At 42.4% G+C, this 22,636-nt stretch overlaps 1 protein-coding gene across 1 annotated transcript in view; it reads right to left on the reverse strand.

Annotated features, from left to right (window-relative positions):
* Positions 1-187: 187 nt before the first annotated feature.
* LOC119972538 (inositol monophosphatase 3-like) overlaps positions 188-22,636 on the reverse strand; it is a 29,137-nt gene continuing 6,688 nt past the window's right edge. Inside the window, 5 exon segments of the mRNA XM_038809402.1 lie at positions 188-1,831; positions 2,095-2,112; positions 2,115-2,255; positions 3,695-3,790; positions 12,488-12,649. Coding sequence (XP_038665330.1) covers positions 1,557-1,831; positions 2,095-2,112; positions 2,115-2,255; positions 3,695-3,790; positions 12,488-12,649 — 692 coding nt within the window. The 3' untranslated portion in view covers positions 188-1,556.

Below are 22,636 nucleotides of genomic sequence, written 5' to 3' on the forward strand. Positions count from 1 at the left end.
ATATTGAGAGGTCACTTTAGTTATATTTTTAGCAATAGCTCACAAATGAAAGCATTATTCCTAATGCCACAAATACCTCAATCTACATAGAACAACGAGACAAGTGAATAAATGTGCAGCTTTGTCGGAAAACACAAACAGCATACAGACAGGAACACAAAGAAAGAAGATACAAACAAAGCAACAATAAAGTCAAAAAACAAGATTTGCTGCATTTACTTGAAGGCTACACTTCTGAAGTAGAAACAATAGCAATGTTCTGCTCTGTGATTATAGATCTACAAAATTCCCAGGACATACACTCAGAACCGTTTTGATCTAAATTTCAATTCTCCCAGCTGTGTGTCTGTTTTTGCAGTTGCTCATTCAACGTTTACTTTCAACAATTATTCAAAGTCAAAAAATTGTGCTTGAACTACAAGTTACATCTGTTTGGACTTTTTTTTAATATAAAAAATGACCATACGGCAAGGTTTTTTAAATCTCGACGTAAAACAATCCCTGATGAGTGCCCTATATGGCCTACTGGGTTAATGCGCCACCTGAAACAGTACTGAACTGAAATGGTACGGAGCACGAGGTACAAAGTTCAAAACCCAGTCTGTGCAGAGTGGGCTGATTTCAGTAGGGGAAATAATAAGAGTTCGACAGCTGGTTTCAAGTTCAGGCAGGGTTCCTGCTACTATTCACTATTCAGAGGCGCCATGTAAAAGTGTTTAATAACCTGTCACAATCTAAGAAGGCTCACCCACAAAAGATTAGCCTGTATCAAGCGCTGGCAGCTCATCTGGAATGAATCACAAAACGCACGTACAGGACACAGCAGAAGAAACCCGAGTTTGCCAAGACCTCGCCGAGGTACTCATATCTTTCATTATTGCCTAGTTGGAACGTGTTATTATTCAATAATCTTTTAAATAAGCAGTACTGGTTTAATAAATAATCAATTTCAGCATGAATATCATGATTTTACTAGAAGTTTTAAAAATGCATTGGGGAATAGTTCCAACAATAGAATAGCCTTAATGAGCCTTTACTCGCTTCCAAAAGTTATGGTGCATGTGTTGTACGCTACAGAAAGGAAACAACCTCCCTCGGTGGTTGCATTCCAATTCCAGTTTTTGTAAAGAGGTCTTAAAAAAAAAATATTGTTTTTTTTTAAAATCTCAACAGTCGTCTTCTGAGTTAGAAGGGGGAAAGAATTCTAGTTCTTAACAGCAGATTAACATCAGGCTAATCTAATGGACCTGGAACAATAGGTTCCACAATTCTGCAACCATAAGTTATTAACTTAAACATTTTATAAACATTCACATTAATACATGGAAATTTGCTAAGTTCATACATAACGCGGTCCAAACCTGTAATTTTAAAGTCAGGATTGGTCCTACTAAAACCTAGTTTCTTGCTCTACATTGCCATTCACACCTAATCTGGCCTTCACACACATAAATCAGCATAACGATTCCAGAAGAGAACCAGGATAAAAGTTAATTCATGACAATTATGAACACTTTTCTTTTTGCTTCTACATTGCAACACCTAGTTTGGAAATTCTACTGGGTTTTAATAGATTTCAAGTTTGGCAACCTCTCAAGCAACGTCTTGTGGGAGACACCAATACTAGCAACAATTCCACCTTCATTCAACTCAGTATCAGTGTAATCAATAGCTTTTCCTTCCAGAGTGGTCATTTGACCACCAAGTGCTTCCAAAAGGGCATTGCCAGCACAGATGTCCCACTTCTTGATATTTGTTACATGAAGATACACATCAGCATGGTCAGGCTGCTTATCATCAGGTATATTCAGCAAGGACAGCACTTTATAACCTTAAAAAAAAACAGGAGTTTGGTTAAAAAAATTTCAGCAGGAAACTAAATACAAGCTCAAAAGATTTAAGGAGATGTAATAAAAATGCCTCAGTTCTGAATGGTTTGGATTTTGCCTCATCTCCCATTGCTTGTATAACTAAAATTTCACTAAGTGAATTATCACTTGCCATTTTTCAATGAAGTACCAGAAACCTTTAATGAATTACAATAAACTGCAAAATAAGGACGAAAAAAAATTCTTATTTTCCAACAAATCTTACCTGCCCCTCCAGCTTCTTAATGTCACTGTCATTTCCAAATGCTTTTTGGGCAAATGCTCTCGCTGTGCCTGTATGTGACCGGGAAATTATAATTTTTGGTTTCTTCTCATTGTATGATTTACGCATGCTCACATTTGATCCCCCATGAACCATTCCCCAGGCTGTCAGACAAAGAAAGAATAAACATCATGACAAACAAGAAATTACATTCTATTTTGTAACATAATGGCATTCTAATATTTAGAAATTATGTATATTTGTGTCAAAGTCAACCTTGTGTAAACATTATCCCATTACTTTCTGCCTTAAAAAAAATGAATTTTCATATACCTTGTGTAAAAGTCAATACTAGCTTTTCAGGGATCAAACTGAATTTTGATTATTAATTCCAACCCGTAATTTAAAGTTATTTGTGGAAACCTTTAAATTTTCCCTCCAATTCTAGCACTGATCTCAATCAACCTGTTCCAAATGATCTCTGGCTTGCCTTCGAGAAAGGCTCACAAGTAAGCAACCCATTAATTAGAAAAGCTGCTGAAAAAGTAGCATTAGCAGAGGATACCCGAGTAAGTGGTCCTGATCTGGAAAATAAAAAATGCCAGAATGAGTTAACATGCATCAGTAAAATGGTATCATCACCCACAGAGCCATCTGATTCAACGCCCTCAGAAAAGCGAAAAAAGGTGGCATTCAGAATTCAGGGATAGATCAGAGAGGGGGCAAAGGATTTGTGAAAAGGCACGATTTATTACTGTCAGAAAAACAGACTGCCAGCTGACCTTGCCAATAAAATCATCAAATTCCATTGTTTTGGTGTGCAACATCTAGAAGAATGCATACCAACTGGCGGCATTGAACACTGGCGAATATCAATATGCAAATTGATCAGCCAGCGAAACGGAGCATCCCACCAGCGTGCTGAACCAGAAATCTGGCGCTGCGGGATGGAGAATGTAGTCCCAAGACTTTTGACCGGAAAAAATTGGTCTCAGGAATTTGACTTTTACATGAGCATATATGGACCGGAATGCTCCGGCCGTTGAGATTCTGGCAGCATGGGGTGGCTTCAATGGGAAACCCATTGCCAAGCGGCAGGAGTAGAGAATTCTGCCACCATCAATGGCGCACCGCCGAGAAAAATACTGCTGGAGGATACAGAGAATCCAGCCCATGGTATTTGCCAATTTGTCCGGACATGATATCAAGTTGCTGGAATGTTTAAAATATTTAATTTGCCTACTGAGTCCAAAGTTCTGCTATGTTTATAATCCAGGAATGGTATCTATAATTCTACAAATATAATGGCACGATGGTGCAGTGGTTAGCACTGCTGCCTCACGGCACCAAGGATCTGGATTCGATCCCGGCCCCGGGTTACTGTCCATGTGGAGTTTCCACATTCTCCCTGCGTCTGTGTAGGTCTCAGCCCCACAACCCGAAAACGTGCAGGGTAGGTGGATTAGCCACGTTAAATTGCCCCTTAATTGAATTTTTTTTTTTATTCTACAAATGTAGTAGGGAAAATTAATCGTGGAAGAATTGAAAAAAAGCATAAAGTAAGTTGAAATAGAATGATTTTTCACATAATTACTTTCCATACCTGTAAAATCTGCAAATGGCTTATGGATTACACCAATCACTGGTTTTCCATTCACAGCTACACACACCATAGTAGTGACATAATGTAAAAGTTTTTCTGCACAAAGATTAAAAAAACATAATGATAAGTTACTGTATTTTTCTTTGGTGCCGCAAAATGCATTTTAATTTGAATAACAATTTGTTCCCCTGCAGCCGGAAATTGCATGTTAATTTTCCCCTTCCTTTTAAAGATAATACTGGAAACAAGATGAACCAATTCATGGTTGAGAAATTCAGCATAGGATTCCAGAAAAATCTGATTTAACGTTCAATTGAGTTCCGTGAGAACTGGAGCTCAGACCTCCAAAATATTTTCCGTGAAAAGCAATCCAATTGTTTTCTAAGCCTTACAGACAAATTTTTACCTGATTTTCTCAGTCCTGTTAAGAACTTTACTTGGACTGTTGTATCATTGAAAGTTAGTAGTATCTTCATCAAGTAGCAGTAGATTAGACTAGGGGCTTTTCACAGTAACTTAATTGAAGCCTACTTATGACAATAAGCAATTATTATTATTATTATAGTTAATAAATTTAGCGAGGTGGATACTCGCACCAGGATTCTACTTGATTATAACTGCTGTGAAGGCTGTGACAGCTGTACTGTTTCTGTCAGGCACTGGAACCAGTAACATAGCTCATCGTTGACCTGAAACTCTGCTTCTCTCTCCGCAGATACTGGTTGAACTGCTGAGTATTTCAAGCATTTTCTGTTTTATTTGAGATTTCCAGCACCTGCAGTAATTTTCTCCTGTACTGGAACCTCTGGTATACCGCAGAACACAAACTATGTTAACAAAAACAATGACGTCATAAAAATAAGTCCAAATTCAGAAATTACACTCACATATTTTACTGAATGCAGTGTGCTATTTGTTATACTGCAATATGTAGAAATTAGTGGTTCCCACCTTCTTCCCACATCTGGTATACTATTTCTGCTTTGCTTTTGCTAGTGGCATACATTACATCGCGGACTGACAGATAATTAATTCCCACATGATTAAGCCCGAGGTAATGCATAACATGATTACATCCAAGATTGCATCAAGAACTATTTCAGTGCCTGATTATGGTTTCTGCATATTACTGTGCAAATAATTTAAAGGTGCGTCTTTATCATAGCTTTCAGCATATCATAGCTGGATCCACATTTGCACATGGTATCAATAAGACGCTACATCTGCATATTGAATAGGTAGCAATCAATCATAGAACCTTGATAGCTGATGTGACTTTGCAAATATGGAGGGAGAAACCACTGGCATAGTGATACTGTCACTACACTAGTATTCCAGGATAATGCTCTGGGGACTCGGGTTTGAATCCCACCATGGTAGATGGCAAAATCTGAATTCAATAAAAATCTGGAATTAAGTCTAATGATGAGCATGTAACCATTGCCGATTGTTGTAAAGACCCATATGATTCCCTTGAAGGAACTCTGCCATCCTAACCTGGTCTGGCCTACATGCGACCATAGCAATGCGATTTACATTTAAATGCCCTCTGCAACAGCCTAGCAAGCCACGTAATTAGGGATGGACAATAAATGCTGGCCCAAGCTACAAAACCCACATCCCATGAATTAACAGAAAGACGCGATTTCTGTGTTGGAGCAGGTGGATGTGGAACCATCGTAGGGCAATGCCACAAAGTCAAACAGAAAACAGAATGGTGTGATCAACCGTGTTAAAATCTAATGAGAGCTGGAGGAGGGCCAGGGAAGATATGTACAAAAGAGTCATAGAGAACACATTGACAGTGCAACAGATTAATCAGATTAAATTACAATATTCAAATATCAAACCTCAGTCATTTCCAATTAGTAATTATTGTGATGATTTGACTACATTGATCCAAAAGGATTTGCAACAAGAAACTGCTGTGACAACTCTCACTGCCTCCCACGACCCAAAATTCTTTTATTTTGTGGGAGATTCAACATTCACAAAATGGCAATACAGAGCATTCGGATTAATAAGTATCCAATACCCACTCATCCTGGAAATGAGCACTTCAGGTGAAAATTTCAGCTTCACACCGATAAAGGAGGGACTAATGGAAGAATGGATTATAATTCTCAATGTTTATGCCCACTATATTAACTGCCCCACGGCATCATTCCCCTCATTCACATAATGGAGGCCACATTGATGAAAGGAGACCTAAATGTATCCTCCACCCTGAGGTTTTCAGGAGATGAGAGCTGCTTGAGGAAAACATCCATAACAATCAAAGAACAACAGCCTTTTTGGGGTTCCGCTCTGTTTATGTAAGTGCAGCAAAGTGGGACCCTTGCCCAAAGGTGGAGATTCCATTCCAAACTCCAGGAACAGGATTATTTACGCTGCCTGAGCTTGCAAGGGATCAACAGTGGAGGCTGATCCAAAGCAGAAATTTCCACAGGGTCGAAGACTTCTAAAATATATTGTTTATCTTGCATTGCCTTCTCTCGTTAGAGTACCTCCAATTAATCGTCTCCAAGATGAATTGTCTTATTTGAGTACAGATCAGAGGCCTTTAAAAAGGTTCACATGGACTTGCACTATGTCTCCATTGGTATTGTTTCTGCACAACCTATTCGTGATACAAAGAAAGGAATTTTGAAGCAAAGATCTGTAAACATTTCAAGGTTTAGTCGAAATGTAGCAGGGTCCATAAATGGCCTATTTCCTGATCTCATCTGACCCCATTCCCTTGGAGCAGAACTGATATTTACACCCTCACCATTCACAGGAATTTCAGGTCAATTTAACCTTTCCATCTTTTAAACACCTTAAACAAATTCTTTGGAAACTATTATAACTACCTCAAGCAAATAGTTGCTAAATAGGGACCATTTCCATATATGATTGTGCAGTCAATCTTCTCAGTCTCACTGATCCACTATTCAAACCTGACACTGACTTTTAAAACAAAAATTATTATTCTCTCAGCTGTGTCTCAGTTCATATGCTGCCCAATAATACTCAGTGTTGGGGTTCCACCAGGGCCACTCAGCTCCTGATCTAATTGGAACCATGGCCCAAACATGAGTGCAAGAGTTGAATTTGAGAGGTGAGGTGAGAGACTGGCAGCCCTTGACATCAGTGCAGCATTTGGCATTACAAAGCCCTAGCAAAATTGAATTCAATGGGGATCCGGGGCAGAGGGGAGGAGAAAAGAGTGAAGGTGAGAGCGAGAGAGAAAAAGCGGGAGAGCGAGAGAGAGAAAGCGGGAGAGCGAGAGAGAGAAAGCGGGAGAGCGAGAGAGAGAAAGCGGGAGAGCGAGAGAGCGAGAGAGAGAAAGCGGGAGAGAGAGAAAGAGAAAGAAAGAAAAGAGAGAGAGAGAAAGAGAGAGAGAGAGAAAAAGAGAAAGAGTGTGAGAGAAAGAGAAAGTGAAAGAGAGAGAAAACCACTGGTTGGGCTCAAATCTCGCATAAAGGGAAGATGGTTGTTAGATTTCAATCATTTCAGTCCCAGGCACTGCTGTCGAAGCTGCTCAGGGTAGGGTCCACAAGCCAACCTTCTTCAGCTGCTTCTTCAAAGACCCTCTCTCCACAAGTTCAGAAGTGGGATATTTGCCAACGATTACACAATGCTCAGTATCGTAGACCCTAGAAATTTGGTCAAGTTTGATATATAACCAGCATGCTTTGGGACAGCTAACATTAGATGTAGAAATGCTGAAGTAGACTAGCAATGATATCGAAATACGTGGTCGAACCAGCTGTGGTTAATCAGTTTAAGAATAGGAAAGTGGGATTGTTCAAGGTTAAATAACATCCCATTAGGTGAGACAAGATTATAGTTGAATCAATTAGCTGAGACTAAACTGAGGAACACACAGAATCACGTGGGCAAAAGGTATAAATATTGAGCTCTCTGAGTACTTGGGGATGAGAACCTCGGAACAACATTTGAAAGGAGGACTAAGTGCCCAACCGTAACGAGAGACTTATCACCCCCACATGAACGGGTAGTATTATTCTCTACAAGTGAGCTTGTGAATTGCTCATTTTGGCTGACAAGTAAAAGAGTTTAATTCAGAATACTGTGTAGTGTATTTTCCTAACCCCAATCTAGTGCACAGGGATGTGTTACCATGCACAGGTCTCTCTCCTTTCTTGGGTAAATTAGGCACAACAGTACCAATCACAACTCTTCAAATACTAAAGCATCCAAGTCCTGGACAACATTCAGGCTTGGGCTGCATGGTAAGTTAACATTAGTGGCAGGCAATGTCCATCTCCAATGGGAGAGAATCTAACCATCTCCCTTTGATACTCAATGGCATTATCATCACTGAATCCCCCACTATCAAAATCCTGGAGGTTACCATTGACCAGAAACTAAACTGGACTAGCCTTATAAATACTGTAGCTACAAAAGCAGGTTGAATTTTGGGAATTCTACAGCGTGTAATTCACTTCCTTACTCTATAACAAGGCACAAGGAGTGTCATGGAAAACTCTTCACTTGCCTGGACGAGTGCAGCTCCAACACTCTAGAGGCCCAACACCATCCAGGACAATGTAGCCGGTTTGATTGGCACCCCATCCACCACCTTAAACATTTGTTCCCTCCACCAAGACAAACAGTGGCAGCAGCGTGTCCCATCTACAAGATACATTGTAATAACTCACCAAACAGCACCTTCCAAAACCGTGACCTCTACCACTCTGAAAGACAAGGGGAGCACAGACAAATGGGAATACCACCACCTGCAAGTTCTCCTCCAAGTTCGATTCCTTCAGTGTCACTGGGTCAAAATCCTGGAACTCCTTTCCTCAGAGCACTGTGGGTGTACCTACACCACACGGACTGCAATCGTTCAAGAAAGCAGCTCTGCACAACCTGAAGGGCAATAAATGCTGGTGTAGCCAGCGACACCCTGTGAATGAATAAAATTCTGCAGCTTTCCTACTGTATATCAGAGTCTGTATTATTGCTTTCTTCTCTGCCAGAAAAATCTAGTGCAAATGAACAGAACTGCAGGCCCACCACAGAAAACAGTCAACCAGAAAGAAGCTAAACAGCCTGGTTAGCAGGAGGTGTACCTCTGATGCAAGACAATATTCACAGAATATGCAGGGTCATAAGCCAGGAAACCTCAAGTATACATCTGCAAAAACAAGCACACAGCAAGTAAAAAGGACAGGGTAGGCGAACCTCATATTATTGAGTCATTTTAGCCAAATGCACACCTATTGCAGAGGAAATACCATTAGCTTTCCTTCTCATAACTCATAAAAGACAAGTCATTGGGCTCCCCGGTCTCTGCAAACAAAATTCTATTCCCCAAGCTGATGAGCATCTTTGCTAAGCTATTTAATTACATTGAAGTAACAAGCTTCTTCTGCAAGTCAAAACAACTTAAATTTATATAGAGCCTTTAGCGTAATAAAATATCCAAGGTGTTTGTAGCTGCCAGAGTGGCTCTCAAAAGGCACAAAAGCTGCATTGGCTGCTCACAAACTGTTCAGAATGGGTGCCAAAATACTAGCAAAGGGCAAAGTCCCCAAGCTGGAACTGGCATGCCGGGTGTAGTTCACAACAGCAAAATAGGGTTCATATGGTGCTGCCTCTCAGGAGACAATATCAGACACTGAAGTCACATATTGTAGGACTGTAACTGCATGCTTGCTCAGTACTCTCACTGGACAAAGAAGGCATTGACCGAGTGGAGTGAGAATTCCTGTGAATTACATTTAGATGAATGGGCTTCAGCTTTGTAGTTGGAAGTGGATGAAAATTCCACACTAGAGCCCCACATCTGCTACATTTACAAACTTCCCCCAGGTCACCAATGTTCTTCTTTCACCAGTAAATAGATACAATTCTTTCTCATCTCCCATTCTCTTGGCTTTAACTAAAGAACCTCAGGTAGCAAGTATCAGTGCAAGCACAGGCATTCAGAGTTGAGACAAGAGGAATAAACACAAAATATTGCTGCATGCAATGAAATTATCCCCATCATGTCACTCCCTGACAGCTTCCAAAATATGCAGGTTTGAATTAAAAAGAAATTCCCTTCCCAAGTGCATCACAAAAGATAATGGGAGTACAGCAAAACTTCAGGAAATAACCTCAATTATTTTTAAACAATGGGCATGCCCCTCATATAGACCATGGGCTGGATTCTCCGCCCCGCCGCACCACATTTCTGATTCATCCCGGCGGCGGGATGCTCCGTTACGTCGGACGGTCAATGGGGTTTCCCATTATGGGACAGCCCCACGCCATCAGGAAACCCCCGGGCTGCCGGTAAAACGGAGCATCCCGCAGGTGGAGAACCCAGCCCCATGTCCTTTCATACATCAAACGAATCCCATTCTTTTGCATTGTTAAAGTCAGAAGTCAGGCCACTAATACCGAGGAACAATTGTAATCTTTCTCCACTATACCATATCTCCGGCCCAAACTGCAGACATGGGCAGATAAAACAAACTCGGAGTATTGCTCCAGCAGTGAATGACCACAATTAATATGAATGCGAGCTCTACCTGTTTCAGATGCTGCCTTGCCATTCTATTAGAGGATACATAAAAATGTCAGTTTCCGGGAAAGCTCAGTTTTCTCATGTCATAGAAACCAGGGTCTTTCGGATAACCCTAATGCTGAGTCAATAAAATTCCAAAAATGCTCCATAATAACAAAAGTGGAATGAAAAAAAAACTGCACCTCCTTGGAAATCTGCCTCCTTCAGATCCTCTTATATCCGCTGGATGTCACAGGGGCTGAAGGCGAAGATCTCATTAAGTGGAAAGCAAGTGAGGAGACATTTGAGAGCGTGAGACAGATACAAACCAAGCATGGGAAGGCCAGGACTGACAAATATGATCTGACAGACCTCAGCCTGATTGTAGGGTATTACAAGGAAACAGAACATGACAGTCAGTCATAATTTGAAAAGGTCTTCGCCTGGTTAACTCAACCTTATTCAAAACTATCTGCTTCAGCCATAATTGTTTTTGACCCAAACAAACAAAAAATCATCTCCTGCCTCAAATCCCATTATCCTAATTTTAAAAATATACATTTCCTGGCTTCCAGCGCAACTCTTCTGCCTCAAACCCTTAGGAAGTGAAGTGTTTGTTCAATAACAGATCTTTGCAGTAAAAGATAATGATTACAGCAGGAACTAAGAACATGACAGACAAACTGGGAAATCAAATTACACATGCAGCCCGTCTTGGTCTAACATTGGATTAGTTCAGCAAACTGCTAAGTATACAGGCAAAATATGCTTTCATTTACATTCTGTGCAGGCATTAAGTGACGGAAAAAATCCCTCTTTTAAACAGTCTTAATTCTGTTTTTTCTTCCTTTCCCCTAAGCTTTCATTCATTTTAAATAACTCCATTCTCCAATGCTTTCTGTGCTCTTCTTTGCAAGTCCATTCTGTGCTATTAACTTCAACTACTTTGTTAAAAATCTAATTCTGCTTTATAAGACTCAAAAACTTTTACCAAGCTGAAAAACAATCTTTAAAAGAACAGTTTGCAAAATCCATATAATTTTCAAAGTATGTCTTCCAATTCCCACTACTAATACCATGGAGATCTTAATTAAACATCTTGCAAAGACCAGCCAGTTACTGTCCACAAATACTTTGCCTCCTGCTGTCACAATTTCTGGCGAAAGATTACAATTTAAAATCTGCACAATTTATAATGGATTTTTTTAAAAACATGCAAAGCGATGTCTGTCACAGTGTAGCTGGATGTTCTGGCCACCAGGTGGCGTGGAGGCTCGGGTTTCCTAATGCTCACCCAGAATTTCCATGACTGTTTGACTGATCATCACTGTAACGTCAAAGGGCCCACAGCACGATCATTTTCATATAGTAGTACATGTCAATAAATTGCTACTTCTTAGCTTAGTATAGTAACCAACTTTAAAAACATGGTATAGGTGGAATAGAGCTTCAACTGTGTTCTGACTTCAATCCTATTCCACGTCTTGCTTCAACTCAGGTTCCAGCTAATCCTCCTCCGCAGCTTCTGCTACCATCTTGACTCAGACCCAGCACCCCCCCCTTATTCCCTGACATAAAGCTCATCAAATCCCACCCCACACATGCTGAAGACCTACCCCTACCCTCAAGTCAGACACTACCCAAAACACGCAAATGCCTCGCCCTTCCAATGCTTCCATTCATTTTTTTTTAAAGCAATTACCAACCTAGCTGCCCATTTCTTCCCACCTCTCGCAAGAGCAAGCGCAAAAGCATTTCACATTTTCCTCCAGAAAATCCATCGTGTGTCCATTTTCCCACCTCAGTCGCAATCTATTATCCAAAAGATGACATACCAGCTCAAAATCCCAGCACTTCTAATGTCCTGCGATTCAAAATACTTCCTTACCCAACAAATGACCCAATTTCTCCCACCTTAAAAAGACACAAGGGTAACCAAACGATGACATGATGCAAACAAATTGGTAGCGATTACAAGAGAAGATAAACAGGCGGGGGGGGGGGGGGGGGGGTAGACTTTCACACAGAAAGAGAAATAGGCACCAAAAGAAACACAACAGGAGGATAAGAGAAGGGAGCGAACAAAAATAGCCTGATTACCATGAGCAATGTCAGGCAATTCAGTCACGAAGAAAATAAATAGAACCCAAATAGCACATTTGAATTGTCCGATTTTCGTACACAAGTCCAGAATACCAGAGGAAATATAAATAATTTTGATCAATAAATACTTTATTAGTATACACACTTTTTAATTTGAGACACACAAAATTCAATAATATATACTGTACCTGTATATTCCTGAGTGGCATCGAGTGGGTCAATCCAGACTGTTATGCTGTCAGAAGAGACTTCTTCAGTTGCAGATGCCTTGTCTAGGATTTCCTTTGGAATTGCATGATCCCATGAAACAATCTCTGGTGTGGCACCAACAGTCCGTTCTTCGGAGATACCTAACGCATATACCATTTCCATAAATTGATTTGTTGTCCAATTTCAAAAGTCTTGCAACGTGTGTTATTTCATTACAGCATTTAACAAAGTAAAATCTAATATTATCACTTTTCATGTTGAGGGTACTCCAATTCAAGTCACATGATACAAAGACAATGTTATTAAAGGGTAAACAAGTTTCCCTTTTGGCTGAATGGATAAATATATCACCTGACATGATGCTGAGTGACACAGTCGGAAGATGGAGATTTGCTCTGCAATGAGTTAGCATATCTCACTCAATATAGTAATACTGCAGTTATTCTAGGTTAGTTTGACGGGGGTTAGAGGAATGAGCCAGATTTGCCTCTGCTGATCCCACTCCAATGATCTCTGTTCGAAGTACTCAAACTCTCAGGTGATCCTGTAGTGAGAGACGGCCAGGAGACGTTGGACTGCAACCGAGGCAGGAGTTCAGCTTTAAGTATGGTTGGTTAGGATTTTTTCTTCATGCTTATATGAAGTGATTAAACAGTTGTGTTTTAGCAGTTCAGATTCAAGCTATCTTCATTTTTAAGTTAGAAATGTTTGAATGACAATGCTGGGGACCCTCATGATTTTTAATGAATTGTGATAGTACCATCATGGATTTTAAGTCTATCAACACATTTGCACTATGTGCACCAAAATTAATACTCTTGAGCAAAAAAAAAACCTCTTGTATTTAACAGTAGCCAGCCAGTCTGCAGCATCGTAAAAGGTTTCGTACACTCAAAAAAAAAAGTGGTAGATGGTTCAGGACACAAGTGCTGTATTTAAAGAGAGAAGTCGGTGACCATTTGTCAGGGGCAGCAGAGAGTGGCAAGACACACAGGTGCAGGGACAGCCGAGCAACTTGATCCGTTCAATAGGTGAATAATATTGGACGAGTGAGACAGTGACAGCAATTAGAAGGTGATGGTCCTGAGCAATATAACACAGTGGACACTACCCAGGGTGTGAGAAGTACAGGCAGCATGGTTGCATAGTGGTTAGCACAGTTGCTTCACAGCTCCATGGTCCCAGGTTTCATTCCCGGCTTGGGTCACTGTCTGTATGGAGTCTGCATATTCTCCCCTTGTGTGCATGGGTTTCCTCCGGGTGCTCCGGTTTCCTCCCACAGTCCAAAGGTGTGCAGGTTAGGTGGATTGGCCATTCTAAATTGCCCTTAGTGTCCAAAAAGATTAGGTTGGGTTACAGGGATAAAGGGGATAGGGTGGAGGTGTGTGGCTTAGGTAGGGCGCTCTTTCCAAGGGCCGGTGCAGACTCGATGGGCTGAATGGCCTCCTTCTGCACTGTAAATTCTATGATTTTATGAGAAACAAGTAGACTACAAAAAGAAGATGGCCCAAGAAGCATGCTGTTGCTTTGGCACAAAGTGAAGGAAAATCATGGAATGGGTGGAACATTTTGAAAAATCGAGTGGGAGCAACCAAAAATAATGCTGCACATTGGAACCAATGAAATACGTAAAGACGTACTGTACTGGAGGTCTTGCAGAGTGCATTTATGGAGTTGGGCATTAGATTGAAAAAAACAAGAGTTCAAGTAAGATAATCTCTATACTTATACCTGTACTACATGCTAGCTATTTCAAGAAATCTAACAAGGCCCCAAAGTTATAAGTGAAAGGTTCAACTTCTTAGGATATTGGGTACACAGGGCAGTGGAGCAGCTCTTAAACTAATAGAGCAGAGGATTAGAGAGGACAAGCAGGACTAAAATGCAAAATATAATAATCTTATAAACCCCATAAATTAGAACTCCTCCAGAGAAAAATTGATGAATTATTCAAACAGAGAAAACCAATCGGGCAATGGTGAGAAAGCTTGGCAGTACGATTATTAGAAGGTTCTAGCCACCAGACAGAACGGACTAAATCTTATTCCCAAAAAATTAGGTGCGTCAGGCGCGATGTTAAAAACCTGACCCTAACCCAAGAATGACAGGTTCAAAAGAGTTGGGAAAAGAAACAGGCAACCAAGCCCCTCCCAAGAAGCAGGATACTATTTCATATTGTACCAAGACTGGCAACCCCAGATTTAAGTTGGTTGGCAAGTTTAACTCTGACCGTCAAATTGCACAAGCCCAGCAGCATAAGGGAGAAGGCAAGTATCTTTACAGCATTGCTTGTCGATCAATGCGATGGAAAATGTCCCCCCCCCCCCCCCCCCCCCCCCCCCCAAGCTCCCCCGCACCTCATAATCAGATGGTTAACGGATTTAAGGATTGCAACTGCAGCCCATCATCCACCACCCCACCCCCCAACCCCAAACAAATGCACCCTCAGTAGCAGCTGCAGGCTTTTTGCCCGTTTTGTGGCTTGCTCCTTTCCTAGCTGGAAGCCATGCCTGTCAACCAGAATGACTTCCAGTGTGGAACTTACACGAAAAAAACACTGTGCAAGGACTCTCGGCTTCCTTGAAGAAGACTCCACCACAATCACCACAACATCCCCTCCCCACAGATGCAGCCTTTTCCGATCAAGATCTGGTTCAATGGTTTTCTTCTGTACTGTAGACATCTCACTCTTTATTCAGGACAGGCTCATGATGCCTTCCAACAAGCAAGAACGTAGCTTAATTCACATCTTGGCACTTGCATGAAGAATGGCCACTGAAGTAAGTTCTAGAGGATTGCTATTACCTATGAAAATTGCACACTAGCGTAAAGTTGCACCTTCTGGGGAGGAGATGAAAAACACTTTCAGCGGGAAGGAAAATACCAGAAAAAAATGAGTAATCCCACATTCACAATTTCCAAATGTAAAAACCATCCATGAGAGCACAAGGTTGAATGAACTGTGTTGGAGAGGAAAATCTAGCCTGGAAGGGCGCCATTATTACAATGGTCCAGATCTTGTAATTTCACTCCTTCACTGAGATGGACAGAAACTTCAGGAGTCCACATATGTGCAGAATTATGCAGCAATCCAGAGGTTTCTGTTAGTGTTTCTACGTTACTCCAAAGAATATGCTGCTGAGGTTCTCTCAGCATACAATCCCCAAGTCATCAACAAATCAAAAACTTCCAACTTTACGCTGCTAATGCCAAAGAACAAAGAACAAAGAAAAGTACAGCACAGGAACAGGCCCTTCGGCCCTCCAAGCCTGTGCCGATCATGCTGCCCGTCTAAACTAAAATCTTTTACACTTCCTGGGTCCGTATCCCTCTATTCCCATCCTATTCATGTATTTGTCAAGATGCCCCTTAAATGTCATTATCGTCCCTGCTTCCACCACCTCCTCCGGCAGCGAGTTCCAAGCACCCACTACCCTCTGTGTAAAAAAAACTTGCCTCATACATCTCCTCTAAACTTGCCTCGCACCTCAAACCTATGTCCCCCAGTAATTCACCCCGCTACCCTGGGGAAAAGCCTCTGACTATCCACTCTGTCTATGCCCTCATAGTTTTGTAGACCTCTATCAGGTCGCCCCTCAACCTCCGTCGTTCCAGTGAGAACAAACAGAGTTTATTCAACCGCTCCTCATAGCTAATGCCCTCCATACCAGGCAACATCCTGGTAAATCTCTCCAAGTGTGGCCTAACTAAGGTTATATACAGCTGCAACATGACTTGCCAATTCTTATACTCGGGTAATCAAGAAGGCATACGGCATGCTTGCCAATGAAGGCAAGCATGTTGTTTGCCTTTTTGATTACCTTCTCCACCTGTGTTGCCCCTTTCAGTGACCTGTAGACCTGTACACCTAGACCTCTGACTGTCAATACTCTTGAGGGTTTCTACCATTCACTGTATATTCCCTACCTGCATTAGACCTTCCAAATGCATTACCTCACATTTGTCCGGATTAAACTCCATCTGCCATCTCTCCACTCAAGTCTCCAAACAATCTAACACTACTGTCACTGACACTATATAGATGCACCCTTTAAATTAGTTGTTTTAATGGTGCATTAATATTTATAATTATTAGTCCCGAGAAGCTGGTTTTATATTTGTGGAATATTATTTATTTTCTAAATTTAAAAAAATCCAAATTTTTGCAAATGCAAATGCTTTTGAAAGCTTAAGATACTTTAGCTTCTGTCTTCATTCAAATAAAACCATTAATTTCACAATCTGAAAATTCATATTAAAAGTTAAGGATCAGCAGTGTTTTTAACTTCCTGCATTGCTGCTGACCAGATAATGTGTTAGTGTCAGTTATCCAAGTAAGAGATTTGCACAAGAATGCACGCAGTAAACATAAAAAAAAAACAAATAACTTTGAGACATAAATTCAGCTTAAAATGAGGAAATTGGAACCCAAAACAGACAGCAAAAACTAGTTCCAGAAAATCGAATACATTTCAATTACAGAAGAATTAAAGGATATGAGGGGAGAGCTCTCCATCAATTAATTCCTGGGAAAAAAGACTAGACCTAATGGTCTTTACAAAAGTCAGATAAAGATGGTGCTATTTGTTTGAGAATCCACCGAAAGGCAATACTGTATTGTAGTGGATATTGCAGTCCCCAAGGTGCAGAATAGGATAAACAGGAAACATCCAGGTTTAGGAACCCAAGTTCCAGAGAAAAACTAGGAAGCTAAGCTCAATCTTGTTTTGAGAGATGGGGTGTTTACATGTTGTAACAAAAATATTCAAAATGATGAATCTATTTGATGAAGTTAATCCAAACAATCTGTTCAAGTTGATGAACCTCTCAAGGAAATAGGAATAGGAAGACATAACTTCTGAATTCAGAGACAATTGCCTCGTGTATAAGAAAAATTTGGCTCAGCTGGCAGCACTCCAGCCTCTGGATCAAATACTGGACTTGGAGGACCATTCCAAGATTTGAATGTTCAAACCCGTGACTGCTAGTGTAGTAGAGGTAGCACCATCTCCTGGGGCATGCTAGTTTCATCAGCATACACTCATCACTAATCCAATGATGTCTGCGCTGGCTCAAGCCACATTCATCAGGTGGATGAGAGTTTATACCCAAACTTCTGTGTGGTGAACTGGTCACCAGGTCATGACCAGCTTCACATCAATACCTCTGCTCCAAGGGCATTAGCTAGCGAGTATGAAGATGGTGAATTTTGACACAGAAATTGGGAGACAGTTACTGATGACCGTGACGTCAAACGGTCACTGTCTGGAGATCCATTAGAAGAGCGCTGGCTCATTGGTCGAGGGATATGATTCTTGCTTTGGGTGTTGCAATCAGAGAACTTGTGAGAGGTTCCGAGTTCAAATCGCAGACAAGCCCTTCGCTGTTGTTTCTTATGGGTGGCATGCTGGCCTAGTGGTTAGCACGGTTGCCTCACAGCGCCAGGGACCCAAGTTCAATTCTGCCCCTGGGTGACGGCCTGTGGGGAGTTTGCACTTCCTGTGTGTTCGTGGATTTCCTCTGGTTGATGTGGTTTCCCTCCCACAGTACAAAGGTGTGCAGGCTAGGTGGATTGGCCATGCTAAAATTGCCCTTTGTGTCCAGAGATGTGCAGGTTAGGTGGCATTATGGGGTTAGGGTGGGGAGTGGGCCAAGGTAGGGTCATCTTTCAGTGGGTCAGTGCAGACTTGGTGGGCCGAATGCCTGCCTTCTGCACTGCAGGGATTCGATGGATATAAGAGGTGAGGTGAAAGAAAAAAAGCTACTGTCTAATCAGAACCCAGAGAACTCGGGCAGGAGGGGGGTGGGGTACCTTCATCATCTGAATCTGAGCCCATTGTTCTCATTTGCAACAAGTACAGTAGAGGTTGCTATGCCAGAGTGAACTCCTGAGCCCCGCCAGGTGATGTTTAACATGGAGTTGGACCACCAGGACCTAAACCATCATCTCAGAAAATGAAAAGATGCCAACAGAGATATACTAGTAGGCTTTCTCACTGCTTTTCCTTCACTTTCCAATTTCCTTTCCAATTCTGACAAGGATGCAGGAAAAAAAAATGGGAGATTCAAATCTGATGTGAAAAGTTTATTTAAATATATACTGTGAACACAATTTGACCGAGGTTCCTCGCAGAGAGTGAGGAAGGTAGCTGGTGACTAATGGTGTGCCTCAGGGATTGGTGCTGGGACCACAACTGCTCACAATATACATTAATGATCTGGAAGAAGGAACTGAAAGTACTTTTGCTAAGTTTGCAAATGATACCAAGATATGTAGAGGGACAGGTGGTACTGAGGACGCAGGAGGAGTGCAGAAGGACTTGGACAAACTAGGAGAGTGGGCAAATAAGTGGCAGATGGAATACAATGTAGTAAAGTGTGAGGTTATGCACATTGGGAGGAGGAATGGAGGCAGAGACTATTTTCTAAATGGGGAAATGCTTAGGAAATAAGAAGCACAAAGGGACTTGGATGCCCTTGTTCAAGATTCTCTTCAGGTTAACATGCAGGTTCAGTCGGCAGTTTGGAAGGCAAATGCAATGTCAGCATTCACGTTGAGAGGGTTGGAATACAAGAGCAGGGATGTACTTCTTGAGACTGTTCAGGCTCTGGTCAGACCCCATTTGGAGTATTGTGAGCAGTTTTGGGCCCCATATCCAAGGAAGAATGTGCTGGCCTTGGAAAGGGTCGAGAGGAGGTTCACAAGAATGATCCCTGGAATGAAGAGGAATGTATGAGGAACAGTTGAAGACTCTGGGTCTGTATCCGTTGGGAGTTTAGAAAGATGAGGGGGTATCCTGACTGAAACTTACAGGATACTGCAAGGCCTGGATAAAGTGGATGTGGAGAGGATGTTTCCACTTGCAGAAAAAACTAGAACCAGAGGACACAATCTCAGACTAAAGGGACAATCCTTTAAAACAGAGATGAGGAGGAATTTCTTCAGCCAGAGGGTGGTGAATCTGTGGAACTCTTTGCCACAGAATGCTGTGGAGGCCAAATCACAGAGTGTCTTTAAGACAGAGATAGATAGGTTCATGATTAATAAGGGGATCAGGGCTTATGGGGAGAAGGCAGGTGAATGGGATGAGAAAAATATCAGCCATGATTGAATGGCGGAGCAGACTCGATGGGCCGAATGATCTAATTCTGCTCCTATGTCTTATGGGTTTCTCCTGTTGTGCCACATGGTAACGTCTGTGAAGTACGCCCTTTTTATGCAGATAAAATAGGGGGCGCGATTCTCCCCAAAGGGCGGCGGGTCGTGAAGGCTGCCACGAAAACGGCCGTGTTTCACAGCAGCCTCCGAGCCCCCGCCCGGGACACGATTCTGCTCCCCGGTCGGGGCTAGCATCGCGGCCCCGTGAACTACGGCATCGCGGGCTTAACAAATTTTGTTAAGCCCGCGCGCCAGTTAGCGACGGCTGACGCATTGATGACGTCAGCCGCGCATGCGCGGATTGGACTCCTCCAACCCGTGCATGCGCGGATGACGTCATCCGCGCATATGCGTTAGACCCACGCATGCGCGGTCGTAATGCCCTTCAGCCGCGCCCGCGGACTGATCCAGCGGGGCGGCGGAGTAACAACGGTGCGCGGGGTAAGTACCCGCTGCCCATGCCCATGCCACCGCGGCCGTGCCAATCGGTTGCACGGTTGTGCAGAACGGCACGTTGGGCGCCGTTTTCACAAACTTGTATAGCAGATGTATTCAAATTCGTGAATGAACGGCCGTAAAGGCCTTGGAAATTGGGCCCATCAGCCAGGGGAGAATCGCTGCTCGCCGTAAAAAAAACGGGCGAGCAGCGATTCGTGGTCGGGGGACGGGCGTGGGGGGGGGGAGAATAGCGGGAGGGCGTCGGACCAGCGTCGCCGTAAATTTGCCCCGCCCGCTATTCTCCCCCCCGTCGTGAGTGCGGAGAATCGCGCCCAGGGTTTGCTACAATACGCACAATGGAGCAAGTGAGAAAAGAGTTCCTTCTTATTAAAAAAGTTAAAGAAAACATGAAAGCCAAGCACGGCTGTTCAATGAACACCTAAGGAAGAACAACAATGTAACGGAACAGCCCATTAATGGCATTCCATTTCCACAGATGTCATCATTCCTTCAACTTTATTGGGTCAAAATCTTTGGAATTAAGAATGCACTTGGAAGCAAATAGTAATCAAGCATGATCAAATATTGTTCAAGCAGAGAGAACACATGGTGAAACTGTTCTTGCTGGCAGAGGGATCAAGAACCAGAGGACACTGATTTAGGCAACATGAGGAAAAAACCTTTTGGTACAGCAAATGGTTGGATTGTAGGATGAATTGCTCAGGTATGTGCTGTAGATTTCAAAAGAGAATTTGATAATTATCTGAATAGAAACAAATTGCAAGGCTATGAAGAAAAGGCCGGGGAATGGGACGCGGCGAGTGGCTCTTGCAGACAGCTGGCTTGGACAAGACAGGTCGAATGGCCCCTTCCTGTGCTGGAACCATTCAATGACTTTTGCAAGTGCTGTTTTTGACATTCTTTCTAAAAGAGTATTTTTATTAATGTTCACATTTTAGAAAATAATGCCACAAAGTAATAAGACAGCTCAGCATACATGCATACATGAGTACAAGTGTACGTACACACACACATACCTTCCTCAAACAACATAGGGGGTGACATAAACAAAACACTCCCCTTTCACAACCACAAGAATTATAAGATATAATAACAAAATGGAGTAAACGATGCACAGATCACACTCCACATGTTTGACTCAATGAAAATGAAATTTGCTTATTGTCACGAGTAGGCTTCAAATGAAGTTACTGTGAAAAGCCCCTAGTCACCACATTCTGGCACCTGTTCGGGGAGGCTGTTACGGGAATCGAACCGTGCTGCTGGCCTGCTTTCAAAGCCAGCGATTTAGCCCTGTGTTAAACAGCCCCTATGTTTTTGCTAGAACAGGATATTCAACAACACCTGCCCTCGTGCTCACATCTTGCACTCCCTTAATCAACAACATAATCACAAGGGAGTAACAGTCAGGAGTACAGAATAATTGCAGGATTAATTGCAAGATAAATACACCATCCATATTGCACAAGATAAAGGATAAACCACAATTAGCAAGCACACTTCAGGATCTCTCTTGATTCTAATGATCGAAGCATGAGGCACCATCACTTCTACCGTGCCATCTCTCCTATACCAGGCGATCTACAGCCTAGGCCCTGGCCCTGGGGGTACGACTTGACCTGCTCACCCACCGCCAACCCCCAAGAACTAGCATTGAGAATTGGACAATAGGACCAGCGATCTGTGGGCCCAACCGAACACTGGCCTCGAAGATCGAATTTGATGTGCTCCATTGAATCCGATACACCCAGTCTCCAAATCAAGATGACCAAAACATGTCAACCAACACACGATGGGCCAAGCTCACAAACACACTTTTCCCAGCCCTTACCTCTCAAATGGGTCAGGATAAACGACACAACATGCAGTAGGATCTCGACAGCATGAAGGTGGGCCCTCATCAGGGAAGGTGCTCTTTCAAGTGCAAGAACTCATGTGCCTCCCATGCTCTCCCAATGGTACCCCATAATTCTTCAAAGTGACCTCTAATAACCTGCATTGCAGAGTCGGGATATTCAATCAAGACAACATTTCTAAAGGCGGCCATCACCCATATGCACACGGCACTACCGAAGCGAGAGTCCACTCGGCAGCAACTGCACCACTGCAAGCTGGGTTTAACCCCAGCCCACTCCGACCACCACGAACAAGCAATCAGGAACTCCAGGGACATATCAGGTAACCCAACAGAAAGCAAATAAGAAATGTGCATCAGGATAAAATAAAAAATTAAAAGGTGAACAGAGCAGAGATTACGAAAACACAACCACTCCCGCGCTCACATTACGTGACTCTCCATTTTTCATATTCTGAAAATGGTTCTGGGGAAAGAGTAACCCTAGAACTTTTATTTCATCGGCAGCATTTCAATTTATATTTGAAATAAATATTCTGAGCCAATTGATGTTTGGGAATTACAATATGCAGCAGAGCAGTGGAAGGACACCGGGCACTTCTGTCAACATATAGTAGATACAAGTGATATAAAATCCTAAACTGCTTTAGTTAC

Source organism: Scyliorhinus canicula, chromosome 10, assembly GCF_902713615.1.
Source record: "Scyliorhinus canicula chromosome 10, sScyCan1.1, whole genome shotgun sequence".
NCBI lineage: Eukaryota > Metazoa > Chordata > Chondrichthyes > Carcharhiniformes > Scyliorhinidae > Scyliorhinus > Scyliorhinus canicula.